This window comes from Acartia tonsa, chromosome 9 (genome assembly GCF_053477335.1).
Source record: "Acartia tonsa isolate MP-2025a chromosome 9, ASM5347733v1, whole genome shotgun sequence".
Taxonomy (NCBI): domain Eukaryota; kingdom Metazoa; phylum Arthropoda; class Copepoda; order Calanoida; family Acartiidae; genus Acartia; species Acartia tonsa.
Genome location: NC_137268.1, coordinates 4,090,316 through 4,112,173, shown reverse-complemented (window position 1 = coordinate 4,112,173; position 21,858 = coordinate 4,090,316). Strand labels below are relative to the sequence as shown.

Genomic DNA, 21,858 nt, shown 5'->3' with positions numbered 1-21,858 from the left:
GGGGTATTTAAAATTTTTTTTGGGGGGGTTAGGGTTGTCCCACCCCCCCCCCCCCAAGAAAATAGTTATAAACCTTCCCGGGACCTATGAGAAGCTACCCTGTAAAGGAGAACCCGATCGGTTCAGCGGTTAGCGAGATCCTTCGCTACAAACAAACAGACAGACAAACAAACAGACAGACATCGTTCTACTTTGTATAATAGCTATATTTGAAATGTCCCTCAATTTATTATCCATTGTCTTATCCCTAAAGATCTCTGATAAAAGAATAATCCACTTGAAAACAAAAATTCTGTAGGAAACATAGATGAGGATATGAGTCACCCTTTATCCCACTACTACATAGCATCTTCACATAATACATATCTGACTGGGCATCAGTTGAAGGGACAGTCATCGGTGGAGCTTTATAGACAGATCTTATTGACAGGTAGCTATCTATCTTTGTAATTATTTATATTAATATCTATAAAACAAATTTAATAAACCTAGGCTACAGTCATTAGAAGATTTTTCAACCATAGTTTTAAAAATTAAATCTAGAACTTTTTTGGAAGGCCACTTTTAACTAGGGGTGATTTATCTTGGGAGGATGGTGGTACCCTTCCATCAAAAGCTTCCATAATAAGAAAAACTCCGTCAGTTTATTTTTTTCCGAAATTTTTGAGCTTCAGATAATAATACCCTAATCCATACAGGATGTCAATCAATCTATAAAAGAACTGATATAGTTCTCCTTTACACTGTAGCTTTTCACAGGTCCTGGGAAGACCGACCTTCAAAGAGAAATCAACCAAGAAAAAAAATTTCTTTTTTATTTTTAATACTAAAACTGCCTAGAAGTATCTAGGGGCTTAGACGTTAGTAATTTATTTTATAGAAAAGGAATACTAGAGCATTTATTTGTTTGATAATCTAATTAATGAAAATCCTAGGATGTAGATGTGTAGAGCTGGACTGTTGGGACGGAGATGATGGTTATCCAATAATCTTCCATGGACATACACTCACCACCAAGATTTCTTTTCTAGAAGTTGTAAAGGTAAATTATTTGTAGGCCCAATATTCATTAAACTGAGACACAAACATACAAAGTAAAAATAAATTGTTTATAAATCAGCCTTTTTGCTCCAACATAAATGTATCTATGTATATTTATTGACTATTTATCGTTCAATTATCTATTTATCTAGGTGATTGAGAAATCTATCTATCTATCCATCAATTGATTGTATGTCCATCTATTTCGTATCTATCTATCTAGGTGATTGAGAAGTCTGCCTTCCTTGCCTCTCCCTACCCCTTGATCCTATCTATCTATTAATTGATTGTATGTCCATTAGTGTGGCTCAAATGAAGGTCTGAATCGCTTTTCAATGTGCGTTAAGTAAAAATAGGTTATGCATTGTTGGAAGATTTTAGCCCTTGATAGATTTTTTTTTAAAAATCTATCGCTATCTCGTCAAATGCATTTTTACTTTCATTGTTTCTTCCCCAATTAATAAAGCCTTACACCAGATATAAAGCAAAACATCAAATTTTCTGTCTGTTTGTTTACAAATGTTGAAATAAGATATTAAAATCACCAGGTATAAACATACGAAGAAAGACAGTATTAAATTTTTAGTAGCAGAGCTACTCTATAATTCACTTTGTCCGTCCGTCAGTCAGTCCGTCAGTCCGTCAGTCAGTCCGTCAGTCCGTCAGTCCGTAACGCTATGGGGGAAATGGGATTTACTCAGCTCCTATAAAAGATAGAATGCTGAAATTTTTTGACAACATTTCCATCATTAAGGAGCACAATTGACTATAGAACATCATTGGCGTTCGGACCGATTTTTAGCAGGTTTTAGGCTATTTTTATATTTTTCACATTTTTCTCCATATCTTCAGTGTTTATGGTCTGATTTTCAAAATTTTTTCAGTTATAGATATCAAAATTAAATTTTCCGTCTTTTAAAGAAAACAACCATGACGGCCAGACTGCCTTTTTAGCAGGTTTTAGGCTGTTTTTTTTTAATATATTTAACATTTTTCTCCATATCTTCAGTGTTTATAGTCCGATTTTCAAAATTTTTCAGTTATATATATCAAAATTAAATTTCCCGTCTTTTAAACAAAATAACCATGACGGCCAGACTGCCTTTTTAGCAGGTTGTAGGCTATTTTTATATAGTTAACACTTTTTTTCATATCTTCAGTGTATATGGTCCGATTTTCCAAATTTTTTAAGTTAAGGATTTAAAAATTAATTTTTTTGTCGTTTTTAATAAAACATGACGGCCAGACTGCCTTTTATCAGGTTTTTGGCTATTTTTATATGTTTTACATATTTCCCCATATCTTTGTATATTTTGATGCAATTTTCAAACTTTTATGGGATATCTGTATCAAAATAATTTTTCCCATTGTTATGAGCATCTTTAATATAATTTACTTTGACCATCGTCATCATGCAAAATAAAACAAGGTTTCATGTTTATTTTATCCAATAAATCTATTCTTGATTTTAGTAAAAACCTTTTAAATCTACGTATTCCAATCGACGATTTTTTGTGCTTCGCTACTTATGGATGTTGTCATCCTTGTTTTATGTACAATTACAATAATTTGGGAAAACTATTTCATACAGCAAAATCATTGAAGAAAAATAATTAAAGATATGCCTTACTCTTTATTCCTGGTTTAATACTAAACAATGAAATTATTTTTTGCAATATTAATTTTTTTATTAGTATCCTTTTTTTTTTTAAGTTAGATATGAGAATAAGTGTTTTACATTTTTTTTACCTTCATTTAATTTCTTATTTAAATAAATTGTCTCTTTATTGGTGACAATGTCTGTTGAGACATGAAATTTATTAAAAACTCTTTTTCCTATTTTATGTCTTTAAAATGTAGATTTTTAGAGTTTTTCATCATGTCTCTTCTCATAAGACTAATAGCTACTGTTTTAGTTCAATTTCTTACACAAATTATCAGTTTAAATAAAACAATGTTTTAGACGTTTTTCGGAATTATTCGGCAGGAATGGCGGTTCTGCCTACTTTTTATAATTGCTTCATATTTGAACTCTTGTTACATTATTTTAGGTTGGCAGTTCTTTACTTATTTCTTGTTAAATTCACGAAAATATGAAGTTTTTGATATAAAGCTTAAGATTGAAATGTCGAGACCAATTTTCATTGTAGAGAGGTCTAGTTTTCACTAAAAGGTCTACTTTTGAGCCGGTAACAACTTCAAGGTATACACAAATTGATATGGTAAAGATTTAAAAATTTATGGTTTTTTGGGCCAGTCTAATGTCCATCTATCTATCTAGGTGATTGAGAAGTCTGCGCCTTGCCTCTCCCTACCCCATGATCCTATCTATCTATTAATTGATTGTATGTCCACCTATTTATTATCAATTTATCTAGGTGATTGAGAAGTCTGCCTTCCTTGCCTCTCCCTACCCCCTGATCCTATCTATCTATTAGTTGATTTCATGTCCATCTATTTACTATCTATCTATCTAGGTGATTGAGAAGTCTGCCTTCCTTACCTCTCCCTACCCCTTGATCATATCTATCTATCAATTGATTGTATGTCAATCTTTTTATTATCAATTTATCTAGGTGATTGAGAAGTCTGCCTTCCTTGCCTCTCCCTACCCCCTGATCCTATCCATAGAGAATCACTGCTCCATCTCACAACAAAAGAAAATGGCGGCTATTTTTAAGGTAAGCTGTTTAGTAATAATGTACCTATGCAAATATACAGGTACAGTAACTGGATAATCAAAAAAGTATGGTGACTTCAAAAACTTTTGTTTGTTTTTACTTTAAATTTTAGCAAACATATAAAAGTAACAAGGATTTGTTTCGTAGAGGTTTTGTCTAAAATATAAAAAATAGCAGCTGTCTGCAAATCTAGTTAAAATATCAAATAAGGTACAAAATATCTTTTCATTTTAGGATGTATTAAAAGACAAATTGCTAACTTCCCCCATAGATGAAAAAGAAACAGTATTGCCAAGCCCTGAAAATTTGAAGTACAAAATTATCATTAAAAACAAGAAACTAAAGGTGAGAATTTATACTATTTATAATGGGTAAAGAACCTTACTAATGTTTTTTACTAATGTTGGGATCATTTTCGTCTGTAGCAAATAGCTTTATGCTCTTTTATAGCGACTTGCCTGTATTAATATTCCTTGCTATTTAAAGATCCAATAGAAAATCGGTACAGGGTCCTCGGTAAGAGAAGATACAGTTATTTAATCCTTTACCCTTCCATCTTTTCATTATAATATTTAGGTCTCTAATACTTTTATACATTTCAAAACCAAATAAACTTTTTGCACCAATTTATCTATCTAATTGTACTTTGGATTATCTATCTATCTACAATTTCTATCTATCTAGAACTCTGAAGTTGAACAAGTGAGATCATCATTTGACCAAGAGGAGGAGTTTGACAGTGACTTTGATGAAGAGCTCATTGGTATAGGTAGCAATTTCTTATGAATATTTTTAACTACCTATTAATGTACCTTATCACTATGCATATAAACATTACAGTCATTGTACTAACATCATTTATAAATTTTTCTTGAGTTTATTTATCCAATTATTTATCTTTCTAGAATCTGGTAGTGAGGAAGAGGAAACAGAGGATGCTGCTGACGCAGTTGATGGTGTTAGAGGTCTTCCTCTTGAGTTTATAAATATCCATAGGTAATAATAGTTGATAGTGTTAGAGGTCTTCCCCTTGAGTTTATAAATATCCATAGGTAATAATAGTTTATGGTGTTAGAGGAATTCCTCTTGAGTTTATTAATAGCCATAGGTACTAATAGTTTATGGTTGTAGATGAATTCCTCTTGAGTTTATAAATATCCATAGGTAATAATAGTTGATGGTGTTAGAGGAATTCCTCTTGAGTTTATAAATATTCATAGGTATTAAAAGTTGATGGTGTTAGAGGAATTCCTCTTGAGTTTATAAATATCCATAGGTATTAATAGTTTATGGTGTTAGAGGTCTTCCTCTTGAGTTTTTAAATATCCATAGGTAATAATAGTTGATGGTGTTAGGGGTCTTCCTCTTGAGTTTATAAATATCCATAGGTATTAATAGTTTATGGTGTTAGGGGTCTTCCTCTTGAGTTTATAAATATCCATAGGTATTAATAGTTTATGGTGTTAGGGGTCTTCCTCTTGAGTTTATAAATATCCAAATGTCAAAATAGTTGATGTTGTTAGAGGTCTTCCTCTTGAGTTTATAAATATCCATAGGTAATACTAGTTGATGATGTTAGAGGAATTCCTCTTGAGTTTATAAATATCCATAGGTAATAATAGTTGATAATGTTAGAGGAATTCCTCTTGAGTTTATAAATATCCATAGGTAATGATGATTAGAGGAATTCCTCTTGAGTTTTTAAATATCCATAGGTAATAATAGTTGATGTTGTTAGAGGAATTCCTCTTGAGTTTATAAATATCCATATGTAATGATAGTTGATGGTGTTAGAGGAATTCCTCTTGAGTTTATAAATATCCATAGGTAATAATAGTTGATGGTGTTAGAGGAATTCCTCTTGAGTTTATAAATATCCATATGTAATGATAGTTGATAATGTTAGAGGTCTTCCTCTTGAGTTTATAAATATCCATAGGTAATAATAGTTGATGGTGTTAGAGGACTTCCTCTTGAGTTTATAAATATCCATAGGTAATAATAGTTGATGGTGTTAGAGGTCTTCCTCTTGAGTTTATAAATATCCATAGGTAATAATAGTTGATGGTGATAAAGGTCTTCCTCTTGAGTTTATAAATATTCATAGGTAATACTAGTTGATGGTGTTAGAGGTCTTCCCCTTGAGTTTTTAAATATCCATAGGTAATAATAGTTGATGGTGTTAGAGGAATTCTTCTTGAGTTTCATTGTTCATAATAGTCGATGTTAGAGGAAAGTTATTTCCTAAATTCATGAAATATTTATCTAGGCAAAGAATATTAAATGAAGAGTTGAGATCAGATTCTTCCAACAGTCAGAATTCTAATCAGACCAAATCAAACAGGTCAGCAGATTAAGAATTAACATTGAAAAGTCAATCATATGTTGATATATTTTTTAAGTTATTGATTGATTATTATATATTTATTAATTGATTAAAGATGAAAGAAAATTAATAGATTTGTTAGTAAATTTAATAATAAGTTAATTGCAAAAATGATTGATAGATTGATAACTTTTTAGATTAATTGCTAGATTATTTGACAGTTAATTTTTTTTTAATTTTATGTTTTTATCTTAATTCATCTTTATGTTTACTTATTGATATGCTGATTAATTATTTTTTTGTTTACTTATTCATTCGCTGATTCAATAATGCAATAATTAGTAGATCTGGAATGTTAGAGAAGTGTTAATAAATTTCATATTATAAAATATTCAGGAGTAGTAGAACAAGTGTAGTGGACTCCCCCCTCACCTACAGAAGAAAAGCAATGTTGCCAAAGCAAAAGCGCAAAAAGATTCAGGTATATAGTTATTTTATTTTAGGAATGAAATTAGAGTGAGGAAAACGGTGCGTTGTTGAACAAAAAGTTTCAGTTTAACAAAAGTAAAGATATTCTTTATTAACAAAAAAAGACTTTATATTCCTTTTTGATAAGATTTCTTATCTTAAACTATAATTTAATCCAGCCAATGCCTCAATATCATTAGTTATTTTAGGTAGCAGAAGAGTTGTCTGACCTTGTTGTCTATTGTCAGTCAAGAAAGTTCAAAGATTTTAAAGATAACGACAGGAATTGTAGTTAAATCTGTATGTTTACTGATCTTTTTTAAATTTTTTTGCAGTCTTCCTTAAATTAAAAAAAATATTGGCATGTATTTATTTTGGTTTAAGTTAGGTTCAGTAAAGGTTACATGGGCCCCGCTTGGATAGATCGTTATAGATAAATATTAGATAGGTTATCTAAAGTAATATACATAAGTCTAATGTAGTAAGCATTATATGGTTTTAAAATTAGATATAAACCAAATTAGGTTGTTTGGCACAGAAGAATTAGATAACTTGCTTTTTTTCTCAAGAAGAATGACATAAATTAATCTACAAAGCTGAAACTACAAAACCTACCAGATCTGATTCGCCTAATGTTGGTCAGCGCATGCGCATGAATGACGGGTCACCCATCCATGCCGGGACTCAATCTCCTGCTGACAGGGAGGCAATATACAGCTGTTCTTCTATACATGAAAACAGGTACATAGATAGCTAGATAGGTAGTTAGATAGATAGAGATATAATTTAATTTCTTATTACTTGGATCTTACATCAGATTATCATGTACTCTAATGAAACGAAACTTGTAGATGGCCAAAATAATTATACCCTTTTCCTTCTCCTCTTACTGGATGAACGAACTAATCAATAAATGAGTTCCTTATTAGCAAGTTAAATTGAGGACAAAATTTCCCCTGTCAATAATATATATTCACATTAGCGTTCCACTCAAACATACATACAATTGGGTGAGAAAAAACTAAAAATGATTTTTGTTAAAATTGTAATATGCCTTCATTAATTAAAATTCTATATATCTCAAATTTCATTTTTTCTTTAGAGCCAAATCAGTGGCAAGAAAGACTCCATTAAAACTCTTAAACTACACAGAAAGGTAATTTTAAAAATAAAACTATAAAAAAAGTAAAGTGTAATAATTATTGGTAGAAAAATCAATTTTATCTATAATACAAAGTAGAACGATGTCTGTCTGTCCGTCTGTCCGTCTGTCTGTCTGTCTGTCTGTCCCTTAAGATTTCGGTAACCACTGAACCGATCGGATTCTACTCTTCAGGGTAAATACCTATTGGTCCTGTGCTGGTTTTAAGCTATTTTCTTGGGGGTGGGACGCCCCCAACCCCCCCAAAAACAAAAAATCCCCCCCCATTTTTTTTTTTTTTTTTTTTTTTTTTTGCTTAAGATTTCATTGGTCCTTTAACGAATTTCGCCCTAATTTTTTTATCACCCCTTGGGGCAAAGCCCCTAGAGGCTAGGGGCGAAGCCGCTAGTATATTTATAAGATATTACTTGATAACTTAAAATATATTGTATACAAATTATTTTATAATAACTTTTGCTTGAGATTTATTTTTAAAATTGAAGGTTTAGAATATCAAACTTTAGATTTTATAAAATGCTAATTTAGGTACCTGGTGCGCTGTTACCCTGCGGGGATGCGGATAGACTCATCCAACTTTAATCCCATAACAATGTGGGCGGTGGGTATGCATATGGTCGCCCTCAACTATCAAACTAGGAATTTTATTTGATTAAAACATAATTTGTTATTACTGCAATTACTGTTGGAGACCTAAATCAACAATTTTACGATAAAAGTATCAAAACAGTAAAAAGATAAATAGAGGTGCTTTTTTTCAAAGTGCCTAGGTAGCATGCAACCCCTTCTCCTTATTCGGAATAAGAAATACCTAACCTTTCAGTGCTACCCTGTACCCAAAACACGAAAAACTTCGCTTTCCTTTTGTGGATAATAAGTATTGTTTATTCCGTTAAATATTTTTGAATTCTTCAAATAAAATTATTTTTAGTGATTTCCATCAACTTATGAATCTTGCCTTCTTTTCTCAAAATGGTGGCTGTGGGTGAGTTTTAATAATTAACAGTGGCGTGCACATTTTTTTTTCTATAGGAAAATGTTGACACCCCCTCCCCTTACTGCAGCTCTTTGTGCCTAATAAAAAATGATGTCATACAATACAAATGACCAATTATAGGCCATTTTACCATTGTTTAATGACAATGTATACTGGACTATCATTGGTCATTTGTACATATACTATGAAGTAATTTTTATTAGACACTATAAGGTGCTTCCAACAAGAGGGGTGTGGACAACCCCCCTAACGTGTTCATCCCCCTTAATAATCAACATACTAAAAAGTCAAAGAAGCATCTTCTTTCTGGTATAGTGGCGCGCATATTTTTCTCATCCCCCTTAATTACCATAGTTGAAATCCTTTGTTTTATTATTTTGTCTCATTTAAATATTTTTTTGCTATTTTTAGTTATGTGTTAAAACCTCGTGTTATGTGGGACCAAGATCATATTCTTTTCAGCAGATTCAATCCATTCTCAAAGGTATATTTAATTTTATTATTGCAGTTTCATGGGTCTTAATGCAATAGATAATGTATACATTTCTGTACACCCCTAAATATGATACACAAAATTACCCCTTCTGAATATTTAATTAAAAGAATGGATGTTGATGGTTTGTAAAAACTTCTAAAGTTTTTATGTCAACGAATGAAAGGTTGTGAAATTAGAGTAAAACACTAGAGGGACAAAGGGTTAAATGATTGTATCTCCCCATCGCAACCGTCTTGTGCATGTGCAACCTCGCTATTGTGTAATTGAAAATCAACCAAGGGTGTGGCTTATATTAACACAGCCAATTAGCAGAAAATAATCTAAAGGCAGACAAATGAGGTCTTTGAAAAATGAAGGGAAATAGTTGTCTGTATATACATCTATACTATAGATCTGTTGTTGTGAAAAACAACTTTGGTAACCAATGTAATATACAGTCCAATATCCCCTCCTTCTCGTTTCCCTTTTGAAATGGTCTATTTTCCCATGGAATATTTTGCTCTTATTACACTTTTACCCAAAGTTATATGAAAACGTTTTCTTATTCGCTGGCTTAATAACTTTTGGGACTTTAGTGAATTTTGATTAGTTGGTTTATTAAGTTGAGTATTCAAACGTTTCAACCACTAATTTTACGCTAGAGAAGGGGTAATTTTGTGTATCATCATTTGTTATATCAATTTATTTGCCATTTGCTTGTCCCTTTAGTTCCATAACCATTATGTCTAATTATTTAGAATATATATATCACATACTTTGTTAATGTCAAACTAACACTAATTATATTATAGGAGATTTTCGGCTTACACTCGACAACAATTGAGATTACTGTCATGAGCGGTCTCTATGTCTGTGAACAGGTAATACAACGAGTAAAGTCAAAAGTTAAAAAATTTGGTAATATCCTCTTAAAATATTTTTAAGAGGAGAACGCCCAAAAAAAATTTTAATAAAGGAAGACTTTTAGTTTTAATTAATGAAAGGAGATGGCAAACTAGGATTATTAGTGACTTAAATTCTCAAAATGCTCCGTTAAATATTTTACTTTGATTTTTGAAACAAACATACTGAAAAAATGAATGAGAGTTTTATCAGTTTAAAATTTTATTTTTAATATTTTTGTTGCTTGTTAATTCTAGTTTCGCATTTTTTAAATACTTGAAAGTTTCAGTTTATTTATAATGATTTTGAAATAATAAAGCTACTCCACATAAATTAATGTATGTATGTTCAATCTGTCAGTAGTTCTGTGAATTGTAAACTGTATTAAAGTTTAAAATATACTAGGAATGCTCTATTTTTTAAGGACGGCGGAGGAAGTGATGAATAAATACTCTAAAACTATCCCAATACAAAATATGAGATTTAAAATATTAATCCTTTGAAGCTTCCTTGAAATCAAGATCAAAATCTGTAAACATTACTACTTTAAATGCAGATTTTAAAATTATCCACCAAAAGAAATATTTTAAGGATTACCAAGCCAGCCCAGTTGTGGAGGTGGAGGTGATTGGCATACCAGCGGACTGCTGCAAGTTCAAGACAAAAATGAGTCCTCGTAATGCCTTGTCCCCTATGTGGGATGATACCTTTGAAATTGAGGTTTGTAGGATTATTAAATGATCCTTATTTTAAAGTAACCGGATGGTTGTCTGACTGTGTGTTTGTAGTGAAGGATGAACCACTAAAAATCTGAGATAGTTCCATTAAAGGTTTATGACTATTTTGGGGGGAGGGTACCTTAGGCCTTCCAAGGTAATTAGGGTCATCTCAGAAAACGCCAATCTCAAAAAACACCTTTCTCATAAAATGCCTACTACACTTACAGCATAGTTTCGTATCTAGTATTCAATAGTATATGATTATATATAATGAATATATTTTGATATCTTGAGTATTCAAAAATTTTAATTAACCCTTAAAAAAATTACCCTCCTGAAGAAAAATTTCAATTTAAAAAAAAAACTAAAATAACAAGTGAAGAGTTGACTTCCCCCTTAATCAAGTGCTTCTAGATACCTCTAGGGGCGTATCATCTAGTATTTGATTAGATAGAGGGATGGATAAATTTGCATATACATAACCTGAAATATTTTAGGTGAGGTTACCAGAACTGGCAGTATTGAGGTTGACAGTTGTAGATCTGACAACCAATGTTGCCACAGCTCAGAGAATCATACCCCTCCAACAGTTGAGACAAGGATATAGGTAATGCTTGTAGAACAGCATCGTAGAACGGTTTGTACGTATGACAAAGGTCATTTAGAAAGTGTTGTTTTTTTCTAATGTTTGTCTGTCTGAAATTATTTTTGCAGTTTTCTACCTACCAGTATACTCAATAATTTACTTTGTTTGTCTTTTCTACTGTCAGTAAATCACTTTCAAACAAGGCAAAACAGAGTATGATAATTTAATGATTAAGTCTTAAAAATCTAAGTTTGTTATTGAACAGTATCCTGTAATTAGGCAATTTTTTGCCAAAACAAATTATATACAATTTTATATAGACTTATAAACTAATAGTCTGCTTTTTAAATTCACCAAGTGCTAATGTTCGTTTGCCCTAACTTCTCATTCTATAGCTTCGCTTTTATGGATGTTGTCATCTTTGTTTTAAGATAATTAATTGGTAAATGTTTTTGTTTTAGAACTGTACCTCTGATGGATATGAAGGGAAAAAAACTTCCTTTATCTTCACTTTTCATTTTTACTGTCTTCCATAAAGATTCAATGCCAAGGTATGTATTTTTTTTTATTTTTTTATTTTTATTTGCCTCTATCATAATCTGTTTGAAAATTTTTTGAATATTGAGTATGGATTATTGAATATAAGGATTATAATTTACTGATGATTACAACATTTGCTTTATATCTTTAAAATTCCTTAAACATTATTTATCCCCAAATGAAAAGTATTAAAAGGATAAATAGGTCGACAACTTCCCCCTGCAATGTGTTAAGTCGAGTAAGGGAAACTACAACCACAACCTATTTTTGAATAAATTGAAAATCAACGGATAGGAATAGTTTTTGGGGTCAGTTTAGTTTTGGTTAGGTTAGAAAATATTGGGTATATTGGCCCCGCATAGTTGAGACACCAAAGATATAAGTTTCACAGGAAAGAAAAAAACAATTTTTTAAAAATAGAGGTGGTTCATATCGATATCTAAATTTTAATTGAAAAATAAGAAAAATAAATTAAAAATCAAAAATATTCCATAATTTTAAAATCAAAAGTATTATTCATATCTAAATAAAGTAATATTTTTTCCAGTATGGCTTCGGAACCATATAATCCGCGCGATGGTTTAGAAACGATTTCCCGCCATAATGAAAATCATGTATTGCATCGTATAACAAACGATTTTCCACAAAAATTAAAATCAAAATCTTAAAATCACCTTCGGCCCATGGGTAATGGGTATAACAAAACTGGTTACAATCTTATAATTTTGCTTTTTAATTTCTGCGGAAAGCTGTCCATAATACGATGCGATAAATAACTATTTGTTTCTAGGGATGAGATACCGTCTGCCGAATCTTTACAGCAGAAACGAATGTCATTCCTTCTCATTCATAACATTGGGGAGCAAGATCCTTATGCAATTGTAAAGGTAAGTCTATCTCTCCGTCTGAAGCTTAAGATCTCGGTAACCGCTAAGTGTTTCTCCGGGATAATACCTACTGGTCCTGTAGGGGATTAGGGCTAGGTTTAGATCAAATTAATTAATTTGAAAAACCTCCCCTTATCCTGTCTAAAAAAAACATTAGATAATTGGAATAATGATTAAATATAACACAATATTAATTGTTATCCTTATAAAAAAGTATCAGGATCTGTGACTGTCTATTTGTTTATACCGAAGGTTCTCTCTAACCGCTGAACCGATAAGGTTCTCCCTCACAATGTAGCTTTTTATTAGTCCAGGTAAGGTATATAGCTGCTATGGGGAAAGGTACCACCACACTGTCAAGAAAAATGACCAAAGACTAAAATTCAAAGTGAAGGAAGGACAGCCTCTAGGGGCATAACCGCTTATCCTATATAATATATGTTCAGGTTACCAACGAATCAACAGCGCAAGATGTGATAAAAATGGCCTTGGAAAAAGTTGGAAAGTCCAACTATGCAAATGAGTTTGTTTTGTTAGAAGAGGTAGGATGTATTTATATCAGGCAGGGAGGGGACATTAAGCAGTTTATTACATTAGTCCCCAAAGTTTTATAATAAAGTTTTCCAATTTTTGGCTGCTCTGGAGCTCTTTTATTTAATTTTGATTGGTTGGTTCATTCAGTTGAGTTTCTAAACATTCAACCCCTACTTGTAATCAACTCAAGGGGTAATTTTGTGTATCATCATTGGGCCATTATCTTATCCCTTTAGATCCCCTATTTAAATACGTTTTATTTTAACAAAACTTAAATAGACAAAATACCAAATATATCATTCCTTTTTTGTCTTAAAACTTCTATAATAAAAGTAATAACTAATAGCTGTATATCTTCCTTACTTTGTAATTCTGTAGCGGGACAAAGTGTCTCAAAAATTTGACATGTGACGTCATGAAAAGGGGGGATTATCCATCTCTTTTTCATGGCTTTTCTTTCCCACTTCTCCTCTCATCTCCCTCATTTTCATGACGTCACGTGTCTGATTCTTGAGACACTTTGTCCCGCTTTATTCATATGTTTTTTTTCTATCTAACCTTACTTATGTATCAATTAATTTAGAAAAATGCTCCTATTGACGAGCCCACCGTGGTGAACCCTATCAACAATCAACAGAGACTTGTGGGCATGGAGGAAATACCTCTCATGGTCAAGAGCCAGGAATATAAATATTTATACAATATACACACTTTTAAAGAAAATGAATATCTTAGAATTGATTTTGTGTGTTCGTAAATATCTCGGTTACAACTGAACTGATTTTGTTATATTTTAGGGAAGCTTAACATAGGATATGGGATGTTTTTTTTTGGCTATTTTACTTCAAAATTGAAGTCTTTGAAATTTGGAATGGTTTTATGATAATCTTATTCTCATGTGTTCTTTGATAAGACGTCCTTCTTGCTTGAGTTGCGCTTGTTTAGCCAAGGCATTCTTCACACTCTAACAATTACATAAGTAGAAATGATTTTAACCTTTTTAGTTACAACGCTGTGTTTGGCCGAGATTCGAACCAATTTCCTACCATAAAAATGCGGAAGAGGAGAAGTGGGAAAGAAAAATCCTCAAAAATAGATGGATAATCCCTCATTTTTTTATGACGTCACATAACTAATTTTTAAGACACTTTGGTGGTTGTCGATATATGTAATTTTAAATTAATAAAAAAAAGGTGTTTATTGTATAACAAATGGTATTTTAGTGGAGTGCTATTGATAGCAAATTTGTACTGAAGCGAGTAGGTGAAGATCCTAGCTGGCGTGCAAGACTAGGAACTAATATGATTACTAAGGTACCATTATTTCCACCTATTATTAAATCAATTGATTTATTATTACTTGGATCTTACACCAGAATATCATGTACTCTAGTAAAGTGAAACTTAAAGCTGGCTAAAATAAAAATCTCCTCCCATACACCACGTTTACCTCATCCCCTCCCCTCCTACTGAATGAACGAACTAAACAATAAGTGATGTCTATTTTAGCAACCTAAACTAATGATAATTTTCCCCCTTTCATATTATCCAATAATGTTCTATTTCCATTGACATAATTAAATTTTTAATTAAATTCTAGCTTATCATAACATGATTTTAAACAACTTTTCTATCTATTTAATTTTATCTAATGCTAATTTATTGATATCAATCATTCTTATTTTTCTATTTATTTTCTTATCTATCTTGTAAGAGCTTAATTATCTCTCTATCTATATAATGTTCTTTTTATTATAATTATTAGTTTTCTTTGAATTTAATTCTTTCTTACTCATTAAACCATATATTACTATTTCAGGATAGAAAACTAAGTATGATGCCAACCTCTGGCGGCCTACAAGGTGGTCTAACCGCTGCTGATCTGGAATCCGGAGCTGCCAACAGCAGTCAGCTGCTACAGGGTGCTAATAGAATGGAGAAACAGGAATAAAGATTAATTTTGATAAAATAATTGATTGAGATTTCACAAAAAGTGCCGGTTGAGCACTGATGACCCCCATTTTTCTATGCCTTATCCCTGCAGGCGTCTAACCCTGAGGGGATACCTAGTAGTATCTATCATCTTTCCCTTATTTTCATTTTATTTTAAATAAAAGGGGGGGGGGGTATCAGTGCTTAGCTGGGTACTTTGTGGGAAAGCCCCAATTTTTACTTATTTCATTGACATTAATCTGCATTTGCAACTCAGTGTGAAACAGAAGAAGAGGATGAAAATTTTCTTGTCTGTATCTTCAATGTTAGTCCGGGCATGAGTCATATGATACTTCAGGTTAGATAAGATAGATAGATAGATAGATAGATAGATAGATAGATAGATAGATAGATAGATAGATAGATAGATAGATAGATAGATAGATAGATAAACAGATAAACAGAAAAGACAAACAAGCAGACACACAGACAGGTATATTATATGTATCACTGTTGACAGTTTTTCGCGAATAGAAAAATGCCTAATAATACGATTTTTCCAATTTTGTTGTTTTGCTTATAAAATTGTATCTTATTGACATATTGTTCATAGTTATTTGGTTTAAAAAAGAGGCAAACAAATTGCTATGTTAAGAATAGAAATACGCACTTTTTGGTAATGATTATAGAGTAACTACACTTTCTAAATTTTACCTGACTGTTACAGAAAGCAGAAATCGATAGGACAATTGATAAATGCCTAAATTAGCTTAAGAGGAAGTCGAAGAAAGTCCCTCAAAAAAAAGCAGCATGTTACGTCATAAAAACGAAGGATTATCCATTTCTTTTTTAGAGGTTTTTTTCCACTTCTCCTCTCCTCATTCTTCATACTTATGACGTCACTGAGATACTTTCTTCGTCTTCTTTAAAAGCTAAGTGTAAAGGCTGACCCTAATTGTTGAAAAGCTGCGCCTGAAATAAAATTGTATGTCCAGGTTTCTAAAAGAGCTACAGCGCAACAAATCATCACGGCAGCCCTGATCAAGTGTCGCAGGGTTGAGGATCCGGCAACCTTTGTTCTCATGGAGGAAACTGAATCTACAGGAATATTTGCAGTTTACTTTTTTAATAACAAACTGGGGCTTCACCCCAAAGTGCTTTGCGAGCACAACTTACCCCCCTTTATTTGTAAATTAGGTGGTACTTTTTTTCTCTTCTTGCCTAACCAAACCTGACTAAGTTTAGTTCAACCCCACCCCCAATTCATATAAGAAAGGACAGTTTCTATGTTTGTTAAAAACTGGCATGATTAAGAATATAATCCAGTAAATAAAACACAATATAATTGACTTGAATTCATTTAAAATTTTAGAAAATTAATGTATTAAATCAAAAGCTTTGTTTTAGTCAAAGTAATACAAATCAAGTATCTGGCCAGAGTAGTTTTCCTTTACCCCATTCCTTTCTCTCCTTTGGATTAACGGTCCGACTAATAAAAGCGAGGGATAATTGCAACCTAAATTGATGACAATTTTTCTCCTGTCATAATATCCACGTATATTATACATCCATTGTTTTAGGATATTCGAAGAGGGGATAAGTCACCTAGGCCCCAAGAAAAACTCTTACTCCTCACATAAATTCTGCAGAAGGGCACTTTTAGCTATTATTATTATAAAAAGTAAACGAATTGGAACTTCCCAGGAGAAATGGGAGGAAAGAAGAAGGTTGGCAAGAAAGTGCTCCAGCAAAGATTACTGGCAGATGAGGAAAATGTTTATATGATTCAAAATAGGTATTAAAAAAACTTTATATTCCAAAAATTTTATATAAAAGTAACAAGAGCCCTGTGTGTGTACCGCATGATCTCGCTAACCGCTGAACCAATATTGTTCTCCTTTTCATAGGTTCTGGGAAGGTTTATAACATTTTTTTAAATTATCCCCTCCTGAAAAATAAAAATTAGAGATGGGATATACTTTTTCAATTTAAAATCAAAATCAAAATTGGGTGTGGGGTTAAAATATAACCACCCCACCATCTCTTTTGCCCCTAAATTTTCAATTAATGGGTAAATTTCAGGGAGGTATGGGACTTTATAAAACACGATTTTTCATTCGCTGGCCTAAAGATTTTGGTACTCTGATTGAATCTTGGTGACAAACCCAAAACTGTCCCAGTTTTGAGCAAGACGATTCCAGTTACGTTATATACGTTTCGGGAAAGAAAAAGGGAAGGGGGGAAGAAAATGTCTTCAAAAGAGATGGGAGAAAAGGGAAGAGATTTTCTTCTCCCCTTCCCTTTTTATATGACGTCACAGGAATCTTCTTGTTCAAAACTGGGACAGTTTGGGGTTTGTCATCTTGGTGGTATTTTGTTTATCATAATTTGGGATGTCCTTTATTTTATCCCTTAAAATCCCCAAAATTGATAAAATTAAATTTAAAGATGATATATTTTGATAATAATAATATAAATTTACAGATGGGTTGAGAAAGGAAAATTTATCCTGCTAGAACGAGACAAGAATCTTCTTAGATTACACAGAGGTCTAGACGTTCCTCATCAAGGTAATATTGTAGAGTAGCTTTGCTTGTAATTAAGAATCAATTCAACTATAGAATACGTGGATATTGTTACAGGGGAATTTTTGTCCTAAATTTAGGTTGCCAATATGTCCCTCAGATATTAGTCAATAAGTTCCTCCATAATCAGGGGAGAGGACGTTGTAAAGTGATAAAGTGGGGGGGGGGGGGGAGGGGAGTGAAGGGTTATTTCATAAAAGCCAGCTGGGAGAAACATTTATCCATGTTTATCCATTAGAGTAAAACAATAGCGGGAGAAAGGGTTAAATAACTGGATCTCCCCATCGCAACCGTCTTGTGCAACCTTCCTATTTTGTCATTGAAGATCAACCAATGGTGTCGCTTATATTAACACAGCAAAGTAGCAGAAAATAATTTAGAAGCAGACGAAATAGGTCTTTGAAAAATGAAGTGAGGTAGTTGTCTGTATATACATCTAAACTAAAGATCTGTTGTTTATCCTATATCCATTATTCTAGGTATACGAGAAACTCAGTCAGAGCCAATAGGACGAGGATCCCTACCCAACTCACCAAGATTACGGAGACCAAATAATATTGTCGGCAGAGTTAGAAAGTTCTCAAGAAGTTTGTACGCCAGCAATGAAGATAACAGGCATGGTTCAATATTTTCCGGGTTTTTTTTTGGTAAAATATAATACTAGGATCCTTTTAACAATTATAAATCTGTTTATTTTTATCCAATTATTTCATTTTTGGGGGGTAAAATTGTTTATCTTATAAGTAAAACTATATGGCTTTAAATAATGGCGCGGAACACCAAGAAAGATTTTTATAATCATTCAAAAATTTGTTTGGTAGGGAGGGCTGGGGGGGGAGGATAATCTTTAACCCATTTTTAGACGTCCCCGCAGATTTTGTCTCTTTTTCCTTTCTTTTCAATGTAACCGTTGCTAGGTACATATTTTTCTTGTTGGAATATAAATGAAAATATTGCAATATTTGTATAGTGATGGACAATCTGGTTCTTTTCTGGCAGTTAATAATCTTAGACTTACAGCTCCTGGCCCTATTAGGTAATGAATTTATGGATTTGGCAAATGTTAATGTTTTCTTGAATTATTTTAAACTAGCGGCTTCGCCCCTAGCCTCTAGGGGCTTTGCCTCAAGAGATAATTTTAAAAAAATAAAGTACTACTGGTGCTGCTCATAGTCTAATGTGTTCTCAAGAAAATTATTTTTTTTTTGGGGGGGGGGAGGAGGGAATTTTCATTTTTTGGGAGGGTTGAGGGTGTCCCATCCCCCCAGAAAATAGCTTAAAACCACCACAGGACCAATAGGTATATACCCTGAAGAGTAGAATCCAATCGATGGTTACCGAGATTTTAAGGGACGGACGGACAGACAGACATTGTTCAACTTTGTATTATAGATAACTTAATCATTACTATATGGGTAAACAAGTTTTTTTATGCTATTATTCTTTTTTTTAATTCACTCTCTAGATATTGAAGGGGAGGCAATACTCAACAAGACAATGATATTTTTCTCCCTCCTTCTATGTTGATTGATCTTGTTCCATGTATAATTTTACAAGAAATATAGAAAGTCGAGATGATGAATTCCTTGATTTGACCAATAGTTACACAGTGATAGAACAATCTAACAAAAATATACGATGTACATATTTTGATGCAACAAAAGTGTTATCAGTTTTAAGATTGAATTCATAACAATTGAATTTAAGTTGGATAGGTAATTGAGACTGATTGACCATTTAGGATAATAAATCTATCTATCTAGGTAAAATATATATATCTAGGGATATATAATCTTTCTGAAAATTGCATGAAATTTTAAGTTAAACTTTAAAAAAATTGAAGTGAAAAAGTTATTTTACTATAAAATATATCTAGGGATAATATATCTTTAATCTGAGGTAAATATATGAATGTGTAAGATATCTTTTTTATCTAGGGATAAATATATCTTCAAATCTAGGGATATTTTATCTAGAGATTTTACATGTTTTTATCTAGGAATAAAATATTTTGTTTATCTAGGGATAAATATTTATTTTTATCTAGGAATAAATATATATTTTTATCTAGGAATAAATATATCTTTTTATCTAGGGATAAATATATATTTTTGTCTAGGGATAAATATATCTTCAAATCTAGGTATACTAGGTATTTATCTAGGGATAATATATTAGATTATATTTATTATTCTTTGGTGTACATACATAGAAAAAACAATAATAAATTAATTAAATGAGTATTATATACATATATATATATATATACAGTCAAATTTTATTGATATGGTTAATTTAAAAAAAAAAATTTCTTCCCAAATGGCAGTTTCTTAAAAAGTAGGAAGTATGCAGTAATTATTGCAATAATAGAACAAATAAATTTAACTAATCTATCAAATTTTAAACAATATATCTATCTATCTAGGGAATCAGTTCCACAGGAGTGTCACAGTGACGGAGATATTTCAGACGAAGAGGAAAATTTGCGGCTAAGAAAAACGTCAATGGCCAACCTTAGAAAACTGAAAATCTGGTGATTTCCTTGGGAACTATTTGTGGACATGATTTATAAATAAATGTTTTTAGACAAATATTATTTAAAGGGTATTTATCGCATCGTATTATAGGCAGCTTTCCGCGGAAAGTAAAATGAATAATCATAAGATTAATTTCAGTTTAATTTGCATCGAGGTACCAAAGGCCCGGGCCAGCTAAACTGGTATTGGGTTTATGATTTTTATTTCATTCTTTTTGTGGAAAATTGTCCGTCATACAATACGATACATGATTATTCAGTATGGCTGAATATCGGTTCTAATCAAGTGGATATTAACCGGTTGCGAAGACATAATGGGAAAAAGTTTAGGTGTCAAGTTTATGATTGTCTTTCTTCCAAAAACTAACACTTAATCCATTTATCCCCTCAAACTTTTAAACCCCTGATTATACCCCCTCCCCCCCCCCTACCTACCTTAAAATTTTTAATATACATCAAATTAACCCCCTCTCAAATTTTTACAACCACTCATTTTACCAATTTTAGAATTAAAAGCTTGGACGTCCTTGATTAAATTTAAAGATTGTTAAGTCATTGTTGAATAATATAAAATATACTGAATATTTTTAGGGTATATTAAACAATTTATTACCTGAATGTACTCGTTTTTATCGTTTTTTAGTAGCGAAGCTACTCTATAATTCACTTTGTCCGTCCGTCCGTCCGTCCGTCAGTCCGTCAGTCCGTCAGTCCGTCAGTCCGTAACGCTATGGGGGAAATGGGATTTACTCAGCTCCTATAAAAGATAGAAAGCTGAAATTTTTTGACAACATTCCCATCATTAAGGAGCACAATTACCTATAAAACATCAATGGCGGTCGGACGGCTTTTTAGCAGGTTTTAGGCTATTTTTTTATTTTTTATTTTTCACATTTTTCCTCATATCTTTGGTGTTTATGGTCCGATTTTCAAAATTTTTTCAGTTAGATATATCAAAATTAAATTTTCTGTCGCTTGAAGAAAACAACAATGACGGTCAGACTGCCTTTTTGCAGGTTTTTGGCTATTTTTATATGTTTTACATTTTCCCCCATATCTTTGGTATTTATGGTCCGATTTTCAAACTTTTTTCAGTTAAAGATATCAAAATTAAATTTCCCTTCGTTTGAAGAAAACAACAATGACGGTCAGACTGCCTTTTTGCAGGTTTTTGGCTATTTTTATATTTTTTTTACATTTTCCCCCGTATCTTTGGTATTTATGGACCAATTTTCAAAATTTTTTCAGTTAAAGATATCAAAATTAAATTTCCGCTCATTTGAAGAAATCAACAATGACAGTCAGACTGCCTTTTTGCAGGTTTTTGGCTATTTTTATATTTTTTTACATTTTTCCCCATATCTTTGGTGTTTATTAATCGATTTTCAAAATTTTTTCATTTAAAGATATCAAAATTAAATTTCCCGTCGTTTGAAGAAAACAACAATGACCTTCAGTCCCATCCACAAAATTTTGTGCTTCGCTACTTA

At 31.9% G+C, this 21,858-nt stretch overlaps 1 protein-coding gene across 3 annotated transcripts; it reads left to right on the top strand.

Annotated features, from left to right (window-relative positions):
• Positions 1-302: 302 nt before the first annotated feature.
• On the top strand, positions 303-20,773 carry LOC145328043 (1-phosphatidylinositol 4,5-bisphosphate phosphodiesterase epsilon-1-like). 3 transcript variants are annotated; one of them, XM_080171594.1, is made up of 31 exons: positions 303-430; positions 936-1,042; positions 3,618-3,722; positions 3,957-4,067; positions 4,407-4,491; positions 4,628-4,687; positions 4,744-4,774; positions 5,992-6,066; positions 6,445-6,529; positions 6,726-6,799; positions 7,135-7,257; positions 7,619-7,672; positions 8,204-8,314; positions 8,607-8,660; positions 9,084-9,156; positions 9,960-10,028; positions 10,630-10,770; positions 11,267-11,376; positions 11,817-11,906; positions 12,686-12,782; positions 13,229-13,324; positions 13,900-13,998; positions 14,540-14,629; positions 15,135-15,260; positions 15,525-15,605; positions 16,243-16,353; positions 16,954-17,042; positions 17,732-17,817; positions 18,312-18,447; positions 18,803-18,868; positions 20,258-20,773. In XM_080171594.1, exons 1-31 carry the CDS (start codon positions 316-318, stop codon positions 20,367-20,369), a joined length of 2,862 nt encoding a protein of 953 aa, XP_080027720.1. In that variant the 5' UTR covers positions 303-315; the 3' UTR covers positions 20,370-20,773. The 3 variants fall into 3 exon arrangements, with proteins under 3 accessions (XP_080027720.1, XP_080027719.1, XP_080027721.1); XM_080171593.1 differs by lacking the exon at positions 4,744-4,774 and having other exon boundaries at positions 4,628-4,718; positions 20,258-20,771; XM_080171595.1 differs by lacking the exon at positions 4,744-4,774 and having other exon boundaries at positions 4,628-4,718; positions 10,642-10,770; positions 20,258-20,767.
• Positions 20,774-21,858: the final 1,085 nt, after the last annotated feature.

Bases quoted from the DNA above. Each gene is read 5' to 3' on its own strand.
- LOC145328043 (XM_080171594.1), top strand. From the start codon at position 316: ATGAGTCACCCTTTATCCCACTACTACATAGCATCTTCACATAATACA. The intron at 4,068-4,406 runs GTGAGAATTTAT...CTATCTATCTAG, and splicing joins TTAAAAACAAGAAACTAAAG to AACTCTGAAGTTGAACAAGT. The intron at 4,688-4,743 runs GTCTTCCTCTTG...ATAGTGTTAGAG, and splicing joins CGCAGTTGATGGTGTTAGAG to GTCTTCCCCTTGAGTTTATA.